This window comes from Perna viridis, chromosome 6 (assembly GCF_037379345.1).
Source record: "Perna viridis isolate PV_CMFRI_1.1 ecotype Kerala chromosome 6, ASM3737934v1, whole genome shotgun sequence".
Lineage (NCBI taxonomy): Eukaryota > Metazoa > Mollusca > Bivalvia > Mytilida > Mytilidae > Perna > Perna viridis.
Window position 1 is genome coordinate 17,955,791 of NC_142450.1, and position 19,521 is coordinate 17,975,311.

Below are 19,521 nucleotides of genomic sequence, written 5' to 3' on the forward strand. Positions count from 1 at the left end.
AGATACATTGTAAGTTACAATGCACTATTTTCAACTTTGAAATGCGCGTAATTTTAAGGTCTTTTTCTGACTTTCGGGAATAACATTTTATGACATGTCAATTTTTCAGTTAAAGAAGTTATCTGGGACCCTTCCAATTACCAAAGTTGGAACGTTACCAATAACTTGACATCAGAGACAATCGGTAAGTACATATACGTTCGCAAGAATTTCACTTTTCCGTCTGTGCTGACATGTTTTAAAACCCTGTGCATGGAAAGTCCTCTCAGTAGATTTGTTTTAGAACTCAGTCTAGACTATAATTGTAAGAAACCGTTCAGGTGTAAAGATGCAAGGAAAGGATTTGACTTCTAAAATTTCATCCAGTTCTGGAAAAGGATTGGCAAAAAATCAAGCCTGAAAGTCAGTAACCGTTCTGAGATCATAGTATTGTTCTGAAAAGTCATATGGCAAGGTCAATTTATCTATTCAGTTTTGTGCCATGAAAGACATTGCCTAAAGTTTTTTAAATGTTTTTGGACAATTTGACGGATCTAGCCAGAACGTTTTCCTGCATGCTGTTATTGCTCATTCTTACACGTCTGAAAAAAAAAGAAAAAAAAAAGTAAAGCATACTTTAGCTACAATTGAGAATAATAATAAAAATTCTGTGTTTGTTTTATATATAGTTAAAATGTCATGTCGATATTTTAATTAATTACATTGAGTATTGATTTTCTTTATTTTGATCATTAAGCTCTTGAATGCAAGACCACAGAATTAGGTCGTGAATACAGAGGAACGATAAACATTACAAAATCTGGCAAATGGTGTCAGCGTTGGGATTCAGAAACACCACATGTTCCTACGCATTTGCCTGATGATTACCCATATGCAGAAAATTATTGTCGTAATGCTGGAAATTCACCCAGTGGACCTTGGTGTTATACCATCAACAAGAAAATACGATGGGAATCGTGCGTTGTACCAAAGTGTGGAGAAAGTAAGACATGTACACTCCATGAGACGCTTATGTTTCCCGCACGCAAGAAACCTAAATGAACGTTAAACACTCGACAAACGATCGATAAACGTACGTAGAACTGTCAGCAGAACAGTTCTATGACATATTTAGAACAGTTCTAGAGCCAGCTCTTCTGATACATTTAGTTCTAGCATTAGAGACGGCTCTACTAGTAGAACTGTTCTTGTAGAGCCGGCACTGCTAGAACTGTCAATAGAGCTGTCTTTGGTACAAAACTGTCAGCAGAGCTGGCTCTAGAATTGTTCTGATAGTATGACACTTTTAGAACTGTCCTGGAGCTGGCTCCTCTGATAGTTCCCCTGAGAGGTTAGAACTGATCGTATGTTGAGGACATCAGAGGTAATGTCTAAAACGTTGAAACTTAGAGATTCCTCGGAACACAATCGAAGTCATTATCAATTAAAAAGGCTAATCACTTCCTTAGGGTTGTTAGTTTCTCACTAATGCCCACTACATCAAACAAATGATTGTTTTGTGCTTGTTTCATGAAAGAATTTAAAATGAACAATACCAGGTGTAATGCCCTAGAGATTATTGCGTTTCGGGCATTACTAAATGATAATATCACGCGAATTGATTAATACCATGCATATGACCGCATTCAAGCAATTAGCCATCTTTCTCTGATATGGCATGAACGTACATGTATGTAGAGTGATTTTATTCTGTTATCCGATAATTAGGGTCCGTCGATTGAAAATTTTAAAATAGTGTACATGTATATGTACATGCATATGTACAAATATGTACATGTACGCACATTTATAGGGGTGGGTTTTCATTAGTTGTCTGCAGAATAGTATTTTCTATTTGTATATGTGAAGTTATACGAGACCGCTTTCTAGGCGCTTAGTGTCCAAAACATAATAGATATACATGTATTTACACTGTAATTAATAATCAACTGTCTGGCAAAAACTTCTAAATAGATTCTAAAGGGGGGGTAGGGCAAAATAATATATTTTTGATGAATCACAAAAATACCATATATGTTTCAGAAATAAGTTTCACGTTTGTTTTTTTCTTTTTTTTATCGATGTTCAAATAGCGCCTCAACCACGTGAGAAAAATATCTGAATTACATGTGCATGTAACGAAATGTTAGAGTTCAATTCGCTATTCCGAAAAATGTGATACTACAGTAGATTTGTTTAAATGATAATAGTATTTTCATGTTAAAACCTTTTACTGATGCGTTTAATTTTAACCCGGATAACATAATAGAGAAAATGTCCTATGCAATACCTGGTTATAACTACGATTTACATATACTACAGTGGAATCTGTATAAACCAAATCTCTTTTGCATTGTATAATATATCCGGTTTAGAGAGGTGTTCGATTTGCACAGGTTCGAAATACATGTATATTTTATCTACTGAAAAGGGCTTTAAACAATTGTCTGGTTAAAACAGGTGGTCGGCTTATTCAGAGTTCTGGTATACATGTACACATGTTTCACTGTCGTTTAAATTATTTAGTTTGATGTCATATGCGTATGCATTATATGCATTGATGTGAAACCACTCATCCGCTATGAAAGTTGTTTCATCCACCCTTTCCGTATCTTATCATTTCTGTAATGAGTACACCGTACAAGTAAGATTTCATTCAATCTGTTTGACTAACGTAGATCTGTAATGCACCGTATATTTTATAGTCATTCGGAACACGGTGACTCAAGATGCTACATTTATAGGTAGCTGTCATTCTATTCATATTGTACTAAGCGCCTAAGCTGGACGATAACTCTGTATTATTATTTTGATGGCAACTTTATGAGAAAGACAATATTTGAATTAAGTCAATAAACATAAGCACTAGGTAACATCCGTCAAATAATGATATCATAATGGACGTTTCTTTATCTTGATGGGTGTGAGATAAAATACGACCTTTCAAATCCAAGGATTCGATCTCAATTTTATTGAAGATAAACATGTTGTATTTATGTACATATAAATAGTTTGCTCTCAACAGATTAGCCGTGATAATGTTTTGTGCGGTAATTTTCGTAGTAATTTTTGTTTTTATTAAGGATACTGATACAGCGTGTCATCAAACTTCGGGACCAGCGGGTAGATCTGAATGTATTCTTATACCTGGCTACAATGGATATCAGTGGGCGACATGTCTTCCTAAGGACTTTATAAAAAAGGAATCCAGTGGTCTCCATTACTGTTTAAATGAAAATTTGTATTGTTATTATCAGTGTATGGTGGAATTTAACATGAAAGAAAATGGCGATGTGTTTCAAAACTGTTCTTGCATCGGAGAGGAATCGGTTCCGATGTATACTAATGTCTCTTTACCCCCTTGGTGTTACATGCCAAATAAAACAGACTGTCTGTGGTATTCGAGTTGTTACGATGAGAAATATAGTGATTGTAGCCAGAATAATACAGATGGAATGATCTTTCTTCGGTCGTATTGTAGTACAGCTGAAAAACACGGAACAAAATTTTCGTTAGCAGCTCGAAATATTATTGACGAAGTAGGTGTGTGTTTTAAAATTGAAATGGTCAAAGTTCTACGACCATGGATATATTACAAGTGCAATGAAATAGCATTGTTGTCTTCGGGAGTAGTGAGGGATTGTATGTCAATGAATGATATTTGTGAAATTGATATGAATTCAATCTCTTCGTTACTAGTGACACTTTCCGAAGGCCTATATGGACAATCAAGATATGCAGAGAACCTCAGTGAAATGGTACGGATGAGAAAGGCATGTTCAGTCAATTCTACTTTTAGCGACATAAACTATATCTCCGTTTTACGAATGGAGGCTAAAATAGGACCTCACCCGAACAACACAAAGAATACGTTAGTTTTAACAATAGATTCACAGTTAGTGTATAATATTGTTCATGCATTATCAGGAATGATAACATGGCGACGGAGCCAATTATCATGGTTGGCATGGGAAGAAGCAACACCAGAAAAGGCATTAGAGAATAAATTTGATATTAAAATTATGTTAGCATCAAGAGGAAGATTTGACTTAGATTTTACAATAGGGAGCAATTTCAGTAATCCACCTATAAACAGTTCGGTGTTTGCCCTCGGTAACATGCTCTCAAGTGGAAAATTGGTTTCTCTTGATCAGTTTGTAGTTGGCTTGTCGTCGCTAGATGCATGTGCAGATCTTCAGTGTCGACATATATATTATAGTTCTGGAATATCGGACGCTGATGGTACGTCTGTTATAATGTTATTAAGATCATCTTCTTATTGTTCCGACGAGTTTTGTAATTAATTAGTTTGTAGAGTATCGTCGATACATGTCGATGCATGTGGTGACATACTTGCATACGCACATGCGCATTGCTTGTTAAAACTTAACAGTTGGTAAGAATGTTATTAAGTTCATTGTCTTCTTGTCCAAGTCGTTCATGGCATTGATCAGTTTGCTTTTTAGGTCGTTGTATGCAGACCTTCACTGACGACATATACAGTAGATATCAGTTCTAACCTCTCAGGGGAACTGTCAGAAGAACCCGCTCTAGGACATTTCTAAAGGTGTCATAAAACATTTCTAGAGCCAGCTTTTCTGACAGTTTCAATAGCAGGACCGGCTCTTTGAGAACAGTTCTACTACTAGAGCCAGCTCTACGATAACAGTTCTACAATACCAGTAGAGCCAACTCTGCTAGAATTGTCAGAAAATTAAGAGCTGTCTCTTGAACTGTTTGAGAACTATTATAAATATGTCATAGAACTGTTCTTCTGGCTTTTAAGGAACAGTTTTGTGAGAGATTAGGTCTGATCTCATCTGTGCATTTATATTACATCTCTAGAGTACAGGAAACTATCGGTATGTCCTTCATAATGTCATAAAGACCATCGTGTTACTATTCCAGTCATTAAGGTACTTGAATTAGCTGCAATATTGTATACCACACAAGTACATATAGTAAAGTACGAGAGAAAACAATTTGCATGTTTGTAGAACTGCAGCCCAGAAAAAAAAACTAATACAATCCCAAAAAGCAACTCTGTATCGAACAAAGCATGTACATGTAAGACCTATGAGTTATACATTATAGCCATAAGTTATTTCAATATGTGCCCCTAAAATCATCTTGGAACAAGATGGAGTAATCTAATTCTTGATACCACACCTCAATATGACGAAAAGTTTGAATTCTTCATTTTTACATGTATTTGTACACGTATACTAAATGCATTGCAACTTGAAAGGCAGTTGCTACGATGGCACTCCTGTTCATCTTTTAGCAACGCTTTGATTTGCATTCTACCACAAGGTTAGACCATGCATTTTGATATTCCATGGAAGTAAATAAATGCATGCATTAAGAATATTCGCTTGTGCTAAATAATTTGTCATATAAATATTATGATTTCATTCACCAAGTTTAAAGTTCTAGTGTCTGTGAAAGGATAATTTAAGGCCAAAACTAAGAGACGCTTAAAATCATAATATATTGCTTTATTGGTCACAAAATTAGCTAAAGGACTGAACCTACGACCTAAAATACAGATTTGATACTTTTTTACGTCAGACTTGAGTGCGACATAATTTTATAGTTGTGTACATCTTACCACAAATTTACATTGTGTACACTGATAAAATATTTGTAGGGACAGCTACGTTGCTTGACAAATATTTTTTACAAGTACACTTCTTTTGATTTCCTTTTGGCGATTTGAAAGTAAAGTATAAAAGCGATGAATCATATCTATTATACAAGTGCGATAAATAAGGTGTAACCATTTCACTTATAAAATTATTGCTTTATAAATCATCTGGCGATGTTACAAAGTTTTAGGTAGATACATTTGTACTTTGCTTTTAATTAATTGTTGAATTGCCTTATGAAAAAAAAAAACTACTATGTTTGTTATCAGATTTTAATTTTTCATATTGTTTCAAATATAATTTATTTGAGAAAAAATAAACAAGGAAAACTAGACAATGAACATAATCTTTATTTATCTTTTCTGAGACTTATAAAATTCGCTTTATATATTTATCTTCATTGATAATGGTAGACTTACATGTATCTTTATTGAAAAGATGATTTCTCCTGTAAGAGATAAAGGTATTTACAGACAGATTGCCCTAAGAAAGCTAGATAATTTTATTAGAATTTATATCTATTAACCAAAACTATGTATGCATTTGTTTGAAATATTAAAAGGGGTCAGCTCAGTTACGGTGTAAAGCTCTTACATGTTAAGTGCCGGAAGATGGAACAGAGTTAGACTTCTGGACCCTTCACTGTTGATCATAATCATATCCGTACATTATTTCTATACAGTAAAGCCTTAATACAGTCAATGTCTTTTCTGAACAACACTGTCACGCCTACCATATATTACATCATGCTATTTAAGTACTTCTCCGTCTTAGAATCGGGCAAAATGTATATAAGTTGTGGCACATGAATGAAAAAAAAACACAAAGATTTTATTGCATTAATCATTTAATTAACCTGATAACCCACCAGAAATAACCATCAAAGATATTGATAGGTCAAATTTAGTTGAAATGCACTATGGAAAAATGGTGGGAAAACTTTCCCGCACTCTTTCCCTATATAAGCAGTCAAAAATATCTACGCCACAGATGCTTCAGGATAAACTTAAATAGCTTTTTTGGTTGTTTTTTTAGATGTACTGAATATATTTTAGGCAAAAATGACTAAATTGGGGAAAACGTTGTGCTACCCATTGCCTGATTCTTACACATAATTGTACTTAAATGTAATACAAATGTATAGCTTGGTTGCTACAAAATGTATTACCACATGACACGTGAACGTACATGCATTACTAATTTATCTTAAATTAAACACACACATTTTTACATAAGAAACTGTCATTTCTTGTTCTATATTTATTTTGCTTGATAAAACTATTGACTAGCGTCTTACAAGGACAACCACAAATCAATATATTTTTACTGTTGAAAAGTTTCAAACGGAAAAAAGGCTGCTAAATATTAAATCGAAAAAGAGTTACATGTCATTTGCAGTGTAAATAGGAGGTGAAAGACATATATCGGCGACCCAAAGCCCCCCTCCTTTGCGAAATCTTAGATTATACAAGTATACTAGATAAATCACTTAACCCCCCTCCTTTCCCCTTTCATTTCGATCAGTCGTGTTTTTAGGTCGGCTGCATTGCTGCATGTGGATATATTCTTTAACTGTGTACATTTAACTATCCCAATATGTCCAAAATATTGTAGGATACAACATATTATTGTCAAGTCTAACCGTAATTCATATTGTAATCTACAAATGCTCTCAAAGAACTAAACTTTACATCACGATTGTAAAGACATTTTCATGTACATGTAGTTGTACAATTAGTAATACACTCGATATATCGCATTCATATGCCGGATAACCCCTACTTATTCACGGTTCATATCCGTACATTATATCAGTCTCGGAACGTCATACTAAATTTCGCTATTATTATCTGTTTTGTGTTATATTGCTTAATTATTGACTCGGGGTCATGATAAATACGTACTTAGCTCTCAAATGAAGGAAACTAACAGGTAGAGGTATCTAATTCATATTTGAAATAATTTCCGAATTATCATGCAAGATCAAACATATCGTATGATAGCATTGTGTACATTACTAGAGATATGGCCACTGTGCATGTTAAATCGTGAATGCTTTTTATATTTAGATATGACATTCAAATACGGCTACAATGACAATATTGACGGCTACAAAAGTTCTATTCAGGCTATTTGTGCCACCCTTTTGTTCACGAATTGTTTTATACCCCTACTTCTCCCAATTACTTGGAATTACTTATATTCTCTTTACTCTTATACGTCGGAAATATTCACCGTATCGTATAAAATGTTAATTGTACATGTAGTAGTTCTGTACTTGGGAAAAAAAACCCGATTGAGAACCACATAACTTTCTACTTTACACTTTTTGAGTAAAAGATGACATAATATATAATCATTGTATTTCAGTATAAGGCATACTGTTAGAGACTTTGCCACGAGTCCCATAAACTATGCATATAGGTCAATGATTATACAAAAAAAACCGAAAGTTAAACATACATGTACAAGTAACCATTCAACTAAACGTCATGTTAGTACATGTATCATGGAGCTGCAATACATGTAACATATGATTGCTACATGTATTACAATGTATTTTATAACCCGTAGGAATTCGGAGAAGAGCACGTCGAACTATTATATTGACTGCGTCAAGATAAAATGTTTGTACATGTACATTGTAAACAACGCATTAAGAGAACACTCATATTTGCAATATTTCATGTAAAAAAATGCTTTTTTTTCAAATTATAGTGATATACATGAAAATAATGAGTTCATCAGTGCTATTAAGTGTTGATGGCACAATACAAATGTTCCATTGATGAACGCATTTGCGCAAAAACGATTATGTTCGTCGAAGTACAGTCGATTTAGCAACCACCTGTATTCAGCAATAACTTGCCTTAAAGGAGATCTTAAAGACCACAAGCCCTATATGACCAGTACTTTGCTGTCTCTTGGACGGTCATTTAAAGAATTTAGACATTTTACACGGTAGAAGGTATAATGATTGTCATTAATAATTGAGTGTATACGTTTTGGGCGGCTTTAGTATTTTAAAAATGATGCTAAAATGTTTGCATGTCAGTGCATTTACAACATTACTAAATACCTTTGTTGTGTTCCGGTCTTCTTCAAATTGTTCTACCGAGTATCTATTACTACACCATTAAAACAGGCCATAACGCCTTGAATACATATACATAAATCAACACAAACCTTTATCATGTCAAATGTTTGATACGTATAAGTGAAAGAATGTAAATTCTAATTCATATACATCCGTTTCATACGTATATACGCGTCCAAGTTCGGCGTTCGTTTCCTCTTTAAACGCATCGGATGAGCCTTTCGGATCAATCGGATAACGTAGCACGAAATCATTCACTTTAAAGACAGCAGGGTTTTTGCACTGTTTGCAGTATCAAAATTGAGTTTCGAACATCAGATGCTGTTCGGAACTAGGTGCGCTGCCAATTCTAATGTCAGCATTTATTGCAAGAAGCTCCAATATTTTTCAGTGTATTCTAACTCTTTTTTCCGGGTAGCAATGTAATGGAACTTGAAACCCCGAAAAAATATATTTGTAATACATTTAGGTAGTATTAGTGTGCGTTTGATGCACATTAATGATCTTATAAGTCTTTGCAGTACCCGATATTGAGTTTAGTTCGCCGTTTGACGGGTGCACGTGGTTAAGATAAATCGGTATCTTCGGAATGTTGTTGGAAATTTATCTACCTATGTGCAACACGTGTGTATTGCTCGTTCATCTCAGGTTCTTGTACTTAAGGCAGGCGTATTTTCGGTACTAAGTCGTACAGTATTCCATACATATGTACACTAATGTTGCGTATCCGTATCACTTGTTAGTGTAGATATAATAGCACAAGTTTATAATTATTGTTAAAAACAGATACAGGACAGATACAGGTACAAGTATGCAGAAGCTTCCATATATGAAGATTATTATAATTAATTTAGGGACCATTTATGTATGATTTAAAAGTAGAAATTCAAATTGTTACTGTTTACTAGTATTATAGAACAAATTCAGGAATAAGTATTTGTACATGACGTAAGAGGAGATATCACAAGGTCGGTTTGTAGGCCCTTAGCCCCTCCTGTACCAACTATGTGTACGCTATGAGAATGGATACATGAATATGTAATTATCACTTTGATCCAGTTATATGACATTTTACTCCGTACACTTAATATGCTTTTCTTGTATTTTAAGATAGATTGTGATTGTATCTTATTTGTAGACTGATAAAGGGGTCGCGTTCAAACATTAAATATATTTATTTCAGATAACGTGTCGGCAAATATGTGTAAATGTATGTTAATTGATATCAACGTACATTTGTAAAACTTTGTTAATACATTGTATGATAATACATGTTAATGCAGAAATAGAGCTTGAAAAAATGAAATCTAAAAATGCCAGTTGTGTTTGATATAGACCAATGCGATAACTTGTGTTAGACACAACTAACTATAAATTGTACTTTATGCTAAATAGCTTTACAAATGATAGATAATTTTGTATTTTATAGGTTACTGTCCTTCAGAAACTTTCGAGAAGATTTCATGGTGGAAAACAGCGGCTGGTGAGGTGGACACCAAACCCTGCCCCCCGGGTTACAAAGGTTGATATGATTATTACTGTACTGATAAACATACATTAACTAATTATTATAGGGCATGTACATGTAAAAAATGTAGTATGCAAATGTTGGAACGTATTTGTACATGTACAATGTTCTCCGCAGTCCGCGTTCTGATTTTCAATGTACTACATCAGGGCCCGATACCATAAATTCAGACTGAGATTTTCCTGAATTCATATACTCAAATAGCAACCAATCAGATTTGGGGAAAGCATCAATTTGAGATCTTTTTTATGAAACACATATGAGGCCGGTTTTATCATATATCTCAAATTGAGAATTTTCTCAAATCCGTCTTCAAATTAAACCTCGACTAATCAAATTGCTTGAAATTAAATATTTGAGAAAAACTCAAGGATTTGAGGACAATTTCAATTTGAATTTTGTTTTTATGAAACCGCGGGCCCAGGCCAGATCGACTCCGCTTGCATCTTTGTAGACGTCTGATATTTTTCACAGGACATGAGAACTGTCTACTCATTACATGTATGCGAAGGTTAATAGTGAACTTTGTATAAAAGGGTGATCCAGCACTGAATGTGACAGAGACATACAAAAATCGTACATGCACTCTCTGCTCAGGATGATATTCAATCAGTTAATATAGAGATATAAAATTTATTATATAATTTAGGTCGATCAACCAAGGTGTGTGGAGTTAAAGGGAGGTTAGGGTCTCCCTCTTATACTTGAAAAGTTAGGTTGATTTATATAGAAAAAATATGGTTGATTTTATTATAAGAATTTACAATCGTGTAAATAATGGTTATGTAGATATTTTATTTTTAAGTGCAGCATGGCATACATAATTATTTTACATCAAATTCATACATATTTGTGACAATAAATATGTTTTTGTTTGTTTTACCAAACAGCTTTCAGAGACTTATGATGCACTATCGTTTTATTACAGTTATAACATACAAATTTGAGATATTTTTTAACTTTCAATTTTTAAATTTTCAATTTAATATAAAACGCAGAACCTTTAGCTAGTTTATTGTAGTCGGCGTTCCACTCCTCCTTTTTAAATTTCTGGATCCGCTACTAATGTTCATCCTGGAGGAGGTCATCTGGTACGAACAGTATCGAAATATACGTAAATGTACGTGTACAAGTAGCAAAATCTGTCAAGTGGAATACACTTTTTCTAAAAATACATTTTATATTTAACAATGAATATTAAGCCCATTCAACCCATCAAACAGCCACTCATGAATAGCAAGTTTACAATATACACTGTTTGATAGTACGTTACGTATAATACAAATATGTAGGTGTATGATTTACATATTTTCATTTTACGAACGCATCGTTGTTGGCTATTTGCTAAAGAATAATGGCCTATTGAGTATCAGTCCTTATAAAACTCAGACAGGAGGTGATTCATGCATGTCAAAAAACCCACCGAATTCAATTGTATTTCTTGTTCAGAAACAGTTACTGATTACGGGGCGCCGAATGTGACTCTTGTGGTTTTGTACTCAAAATTCAATTTTGTACAGACAAAAATGAATTTTGTTCAACAAAAATGAATTCTGATTAGCAAAATTTATAACATACTTTAAAAATCAATTTTGTGAGACTAAAGTTGATTCTATGTCACAAAAGTCAATTCTGTGTTACAAAAATCAATTTTGTGAGACAAAAGTCTAATTTTGTCACAAAAGTCTATTTTGTATGCAAATTAGTTAATAGAATCATTTGGATATGCAAATGAATTCTCTCATCACGATTTTGTAAGAAGGTTTCTCACTGGATATAGCAACCGCGGGTCTTGCAGGTGCAGGTTTCCGATTACTTCGAGCAACGCACGACCGTTAAGGCCGTTTTAAGTGAAATTAAAAGGGTAATCAAGAGAACCAAGGTTACAGCGGTAATCAAACTAAAGATAAAACAAACTAATTTGTATTAATGTATTTGTCCCAAATTTTGTTGGAAAAAGAAATGAATCGTCAGATTAGCCAATAAAATCATATTAGAAATATGTTGTGCGGTGAAATTTGTTAATCTGCCAAAGTCGGCGAAAGATTATTTTGTTCCACTGTCCCTCAGGATTTTTTGTCAGATACAGATAAATTTCTTATTTCATTCCGATTCTATTGATGTATGACACAAGAAATTCGGTTAAGTGGAACAGGTCGGACGAGATGAAAAACCGACATAATACGTGTCTAACTTTCGTTTCTTATTTGTTTACAAATGCTCAAGATTCATGATTAAGCGCCACAGTAGGTTATACGATTACGATTTCCGATATTTCTTTCACTTAGGTGCTTTATTATATTAACCGTGCACATTCGTATCTTATCCACTCTATTGCAGTGAATGTTTTAAGTTTGCAATACATGTGTACATGATGCTGCACATTTTGAATTCATTTGCATATCCAAAGGATTCTGTAAACAAATTTGCGTACACATTATCCTTTTTAATTTTGTCTCACAGAATTGAATTTTGTGACGCAGAATTGACTTTTGTAACACAATATTGAATTTTGTCTCTTGTTTCACAAAAGCGAATTTTGTGACACAGAAATGAATTTTAAGACAGAAAATAGACTTTTGTCTCACAAAATTGATTTTGATTACAAAAAGATCAAGTCCCATTCGGCGGCCCGTACTGATCACGTCTTAGTTTTTCATTTGGTTTTTGCGCTTTTGATGTAGTAATTAATATATAGACTGTGCATGAATTTTGCCCTTTGAAAGAGTTATCGTTCTTGATTTTGTTTGTTTTGATTGGTTTTAATGGAAGATAAATGTACGATTTTCCCAAAAGTGCAAATCTGAATATAGAAATATTTATCTTAAAATATAACATATATAGACTGAAAAAACATTGTCTGTATGGTGTTTTTTTTTCTACGCCATGAATAACTTTACCATCGGTAGTGCCTGAATTTTATGTGGACTGGTACATGTACTTAATACATGTATCTGTGACAACATAGATACGCGTACATCAGATTTGTTAGGATTGGTTGAATTATTACCAAGAGATAAAACAGGGATTAAGATTGCTACATATGTTGCAGTGACCAAGGAATTTTACAGTTCACATCGATTTTCTGTATAGAGCTTTTTATTCACTTTGACTGGCTGTTGTCATATCATAAAATATTGTTATAAACGCTTTGTCCGACTACCTATTGATGTGACAATACATTCTTATTCTCTGTGAAAAATGTTAACTCCGTCGGAAGTCATATTGGTCACTTTCATTGTTTCAAATCTGTTCAATTTATTCCTTTTCTTGTTTTAAGTACCGATCTATTGGGAATTAAGATGGTACATTTGTAGAGGTGGTACTTGTTGCAGGAAAACCCACCAAACAAACAATGACGGTTTTTTTTGTTTTGTTTTTTTTGTTTTTCGTTCTTCTTTTGCATGTTTTTGATTTTGTTTTTTTTTTGTTTCTTTTGGTCTGTGATCCGTGCAGGTCTGGGTGTCAAAGAATAGGCTTGCAGCAGCGCTAACCTTGTCGTAAAAGGCGACTAAATATTGCTCAGAACCCTAGCCGGGGGCTAGGGCGCTCTGCCCAAAGAGCAACTGGGTTGTGTGCCCCAGGTGGTGGAATGGGGTACCCCGGCGTCTTACATGCTAGGGTTGTCAGGCTATAATACGGAAAACCTGACCGAAAACCATAGTGGTGCACCGTGTTGGGAAAGATGCCACGTTCTTCGCACGTTAAAGAATCCTACTGTGGTATTCTCCCGGAGTAGGAACCATAGGGCTCCACCACAGGAGGCTAAATTGCCCGACCCTACCCACTCCTCCTTATTTCAAGTAGGAACCATAGGTCTCCGCCACAGGAGGCTAAATTGCCCGACCCTATCCACCCCTCCTTATTTCAAGTGGCAATCAAAATTTTTGCGACCCGTATTATCCTTGTGTCCCATCCCATTTTTCATTTCATCATCATTTCATGTTCATTTTATCATCCACTTCATGTTCATCGCCTGAATATAGCTGAAATATTGCTGCTCGGGCGTTAAACCCCAACAAATAAACAAACAAACAAACAAACTTTTGGTCTGTATAGATTCTTTTTTTTTGTGTGCTAAGATAGACTTTTTTGTGTATTTAGGCCTGGTAGCTTAAAAAAAAATGAAATATTGAGATTAATTTCAAATCCTTGAGAATGAAAAATTGAGGAAAATAAAAATAGATTTTAGAAAAATTTCAGCTTGAGATTTTTTTTTATGAAACCCAGGAATGATCTGCAATTTTGAGAAAACCATGGATGCATCTCCCACTATAATTAACATAAACAAACCAAATCAAGAACGATAACTTTTTTAAAGAGCTAATTGCAAACACACTCTATAAAACAACTTTTATCTCGCAAGTTCAATAACTGAATGACAATCTGTTTGAGACTGGTTGTGTGGTCTGTGTGCGAATTAGAAATTAAAGTTTGACATGCACTTAATTATCACATCCTGTCTGATGTGTAGAGAGACTGCTACGTAATAGTTGTAAAGTCCTATTGTTTGTCTTCAAATCACGTTTTTCCCGATACCTGGTTCTAAGCGTGGTCTGTCTTTTATATATACCACGTGGAAGGATACTATTTCTCTTTATTTCAGGTTGCTCTGTTGAGTACCCTAATTAGACATATGATATGTACTCCCCGATAGGGTATATGTATGTAGTTGGACATTATGGATTTTGAAAACTTTCATCATTTTTCTTTGCATTATTACGCCTTATAATGCATTTAGTGTGTTATTCGCGGATAAAGAGTTGTTAAAAGATCCATCATTAAATTTAAAAGACTCAAATTTCGAGAAAAAAGTTTGATTTGTGTTGCATATTAGAAATACATGTATTACTGTTTACCATTTAAGGAGGAATTGGATGTTTATTTATCTTCTGATGGAGACGGCTGTAGTAGGATACAAATAATGTAAATGCACAATGTACTTACTGACTACATGTACATATAGTATGTTGATTATGCTAAGTGCACATGATAATGAAGTGTGATTTAAGAAATTGAACCACTCATCATATCATATTATAAACGCCCTGTTTTATTTAACTATTTTTAACTCATAACAACTGGTAATTTGAGAATACTTCCAAGTAATTTAGTAGCACTCCAGCTAAGAATCATGCAAAATGTGATACATGGTTAGAAAGCCTACATATTTTTTATTTTTGATATTTTGTTTAAAATGCTTTAGTAAACAGAAATTAACATTGGGTTTTTCATATAACCCGTGCTCATAGGAGATGAAAATTATATAGAATGCATTGTAGATTTCAAAATTAAAGGAGATAACTCTGTAAATGACACACAAATACAATATAATCTATTGAATTTTTAATGTTGATTATCTCTTAAGAGCAGGTATATTTGAATGAATAATCACACATTTCATAATATAGACCCATAAAACAACTTAATTACAAAAATAAAAATATGTAGCCTTTTTGGGGTGTATCACATTTTTCAGATTTTTCATGATTCTTACAAATACTGCTACTTTAAATTTGCATTCAGTTGAATTTGCTAATTTTGGTAAATATTTAAAAGTATTCTTTCTGTTTTACACAAGAAGTGTATATGGTTTATTTCCTGCTACTCCAGGTATAAGACCTTACAATTGTCAACCCGTATGCCCGTATGCCCGTATGCCCGTATGTCCGTTTGTCATTTTGATTTGGAATTACTATTTTCTCCTATGTTACTACCGATACCTACATGTATAATAATAATAACACTACGTCTGTCTGTCTGTCAATACATGTAGACCTACATGTAGAATCGCTGTAATTTATCTATATGTAAATTGAATATCCATAGATAAGTTCAGTCTTACTTAATTCGGTACATTCTAAACAGGAATATACTATTGCATTTGAAAGGCACACATGTATGACAACGGCCGAGGTCCTGAACTAAAGTCTGGGGCTCTTGTTTTCCCCCAGTGTATGTATGTGCTTCAAATCATTCGTTATGACGGCTGATGCGCACATTGTCTAATGACATTAATTTGAACGAACACGTATTATCTCCCTTATCCTGGTTCTTTTCATACACATGGACATATAAACCCATTTTGAAATACTCTTGGTTTACGTTTATATCGCCAACGCTTTTTACAGAGATGTATAAAGAGCATATGGCAAATCTAACGTACATGGAATTATTGGCTCTATCTGGAAAATACCAAGTGCATCGATACATGTTCTAATTAAATGCCATGGCACTTCTTTTTTGTATATACACGAACAAGTACGTATAATTGGGCATATTCTCAAAAGATGATTACCATAAAACACGATCATATGTATTCTTAAATATTCTTAAGTAAATGAAATAACTTTTTAAGGTGACGCTACCAGAAGATGTTCGACGGATTCAAAATGGTTACAGCCAGTTTATATAGATTGCATAGATATTATGCTCCACGAAACAACAGAAAAGGTAAAGTAATATCAAGAAAATTACCCCTCCAAAAAAAAAAACAACCAAAAAACAAAAAAACAAAACAAAACAAAACAAAAAACAAAAACAAAAACAAAACAAAGCAAACAGAACAAAAAAAAACAAAACAAAAAATAAAACAAAACAAAACAAAACAAAACAAAAACAAAGCTAAAACTGAACAAAACAAAACAAAACATTACATTAATTTATCTGCATTATTAGTGTTGAATCCTGCAACTTTGAAATATACAACTAATTAGGAAAGTGTAAACGATAGCATTAAAAGTTGCTTTACCATTTATATTATTTATATTTATGAAAATTAATTGTTTTAGGTGAAAGAATTGGCCAATATAACTGATCCAGAAAAAGCATCGTCGGCCATTAACAACATCCTAGATACAGTACAGAACACGACAGACAAGGTCAACCAGGAACCACTTAAATCTGGAGACCTTGTAAAAACCACAGAGATACTCGAAAATATTCTCCAAATTAGCGACGACAAAAACGCACCAATAAATTCCCAGGTATGCAACTTCTATTAAATTTAGTATTGCTGCCCATTTACATTGTAGGAACACAGTTCATACACATGAAATCGACAGAACTCATTTACCAGCACCTTTGAAGTTTGAAACAAAAAATGTAGTTATAGAAAGAGTGATAAAGGAAACCAAGGTTATAACGGTAATCAGAAGAATGTAATCCAGGGACAAAGACCAGACATGGAAAATAGATATACACTACAAAGAACACATAGTAACTAAAATCATACATACAAAGTAACAAAAGCAAATGGACTCCACTAAAAACTGGGAGCATGGACCAGATGCACCGATAGGGTAAGCGTCCTCTGCTTTTCTAGAAACAATCGCCGAGTTGCTCATAAAAAGTCAAGTCCGGGGTAGACAACCGAGGAAGGGAAATCTATGACCTGTTGAATAAATCAGTTTTCATGGTGCAGATGGATACACCATAACGATCTACGAATTCATGATGACGACCATATAACTTCTATAGTGATGACTTCAATCTTGTATCAACATAACCCTCTTCCAGAAGCCTATTTGTTAGAGTTCTAGCGCGATACAAAAAAGTCTGCGAAGTTTCGGCAAGCTCTGGCATAATGTTAGAGTTGTGATATGAACACTCCATACACAGGTGCTGAAGGCATGTTGCCACAGATGAAAGGAAAGTTGACAATTCTGAATGAAAAGGCATCACGTTTGTCGCAAAGTTTGGTCAACAGTTTTCCTTTACCATCGATTTCTAAGTCTTGGTCAAGATATGGGACTGACTTCACAGTGTCTGTAGTATCCTTTATCTCAATTTCTTTGGGGGTAGATGCGGTGTATCAGATCCCCAAAATTAGGATTGTTTAAAGATAATACCTCGTCTATATAGCGGAAACTGAGATTAAAGGATCTAGCCAAACGATATTCCTTCTTTCGGATCAAATCAGCTATATAGTCAGCCTCATAAGAGTAAAATAATAGGTCAGCAAGTAATAAAGGAGCACAATTTGTTCCCCTTGGAATGCCGACCGTTTGTTGAAAATCGAGTATATTACTATTTACTGCTCAACAATCACTTGACCAATGATGAATCTAATTAATATACATATGTACCACCATCAAATACTTCGATTTCTAATCAGGTCAATACAATTAAGGACCACCTGTTTCTACAATCGCTTGGACCGGGAGTGAAACTACTGCGAACTTTGACATTGCTAGACAAGCCGGGTTACGTCGGTACTTATAATTTTGTTTGTGATAACACTAGAAACACATATTTTCACGCTTTTTCTAGCGTCCTTGTATGGAGTTAGGATGTATAAATCCTGGTATTGATTTGATAAGAAGTATTTGATGGTTGTACTTGTGTTTATTTACTAGATACTCATCATTTGTGAAGTGATTGCTGGGCAGTAAGTAGTATAAAAATATATATTTGCTTTTATTTGAAAAAAAAATAGTTGAAGTGTGGCACTCCTAACTCTCAGATCATCCTTTTCGTGTTTATATACCAGTCGGGCAGCATGTTTGATAGTGGGAACAAGCCCCTGTGGTGGAAATCTCACACAGCTAAAAATAAGAATTTACTAGTTTTTTTTAGTGAGAAATCATGTTTGGTGTGTGCATTGCCCATTACAGCAACTAAATCGCGGAAACAAACATAAGTTTCATGGTCGGAACATTGAATCTCGGTACAACAATTACACACGGACTTCGTTAATTCGAACTCTTTCAAACCTGTTTTCGTATATGTGTATACATTTTTGTATAATTTCCGTACTCTATTATTTTTCTATTAATCTAAAAAAAAAAATGTAAGCTTAGAAATTGATGCATTATAAATGTTCTTGGTACCGATTTCACACATCATGACTATAATTCATTGCAATTAAACCAATAGTACGGGACGCCGAATGGGACTTATGGTTTTGTAGTTAAAAGTCAATTTTATACAGTAAAAAGTGAATTTTAATTAACAAAATTTATAACATACTACAAATTTTCATTTTTTTTTGTTACAAAATTGACTTTTGTGAGACAAAAGTCTATTTTGTGTCACAAAATCGAATTTTTCACAAAGACAAAATTTTTGTGTCACAAAATTCAATTCTGTGAGACAAAATTCAATTTTGTCACAAAAGTTTATTTTGTATGCAAATTAGTCTTCAGAATCATTTTGATATGCAAATGAATTCTCTCATCACGATTTTGTACGAAGGTTTCTCTGACAGTGGATATTTCAATATTTTCAATATTTTTATTTATTCTAACACATTTACAGTAAATGGTCAT

The 19,521-nt window shown here is 33.9% G+C and overlaps 1 protein-coding gene across 7 annotated transcripts in view; it reads left to right on the forward strand.

Annotated features, from left to right (window-relative positions):
* Positions 1-19,521, forward strand: part of LOC148613922 (adhesion G protein-coupled receptor L3-like) — a 101,650-nt gene that overhangs the window by 62,775 nt on the left and 19,354 nt on the right. For 4 of the 7 annotated variants that reach the window (XM_088587625.1, XM_088587630.1, XM_088587629.1 and 1 more), the window contains 5 exons: positions 110-184; positions 737-982; positions 10,154-10,246; positions 16,611-16,705; positions 17,044-17,238. In XM_088587625.1, coding sequence (XP_088443751.1) covers positions 110-184; positions 737-982; positions 10,154-10,246; positions 16,611-16,705; positions 17,044-17,238 — 704 coding nt within the window. Of the gene's footprint in view, positions 1-109; positions 185-736; positions 983-2,709; positions 4,222-10,153; positions 10,247-16,610; positions 16,706-17,043; positions 17,239-19,521 lie in introns of those variants that run through there. The other 3 variants (XM_088587627.1, XM_088587626.1, XM_088587624.1) reach the window with 2 other exon arrangements.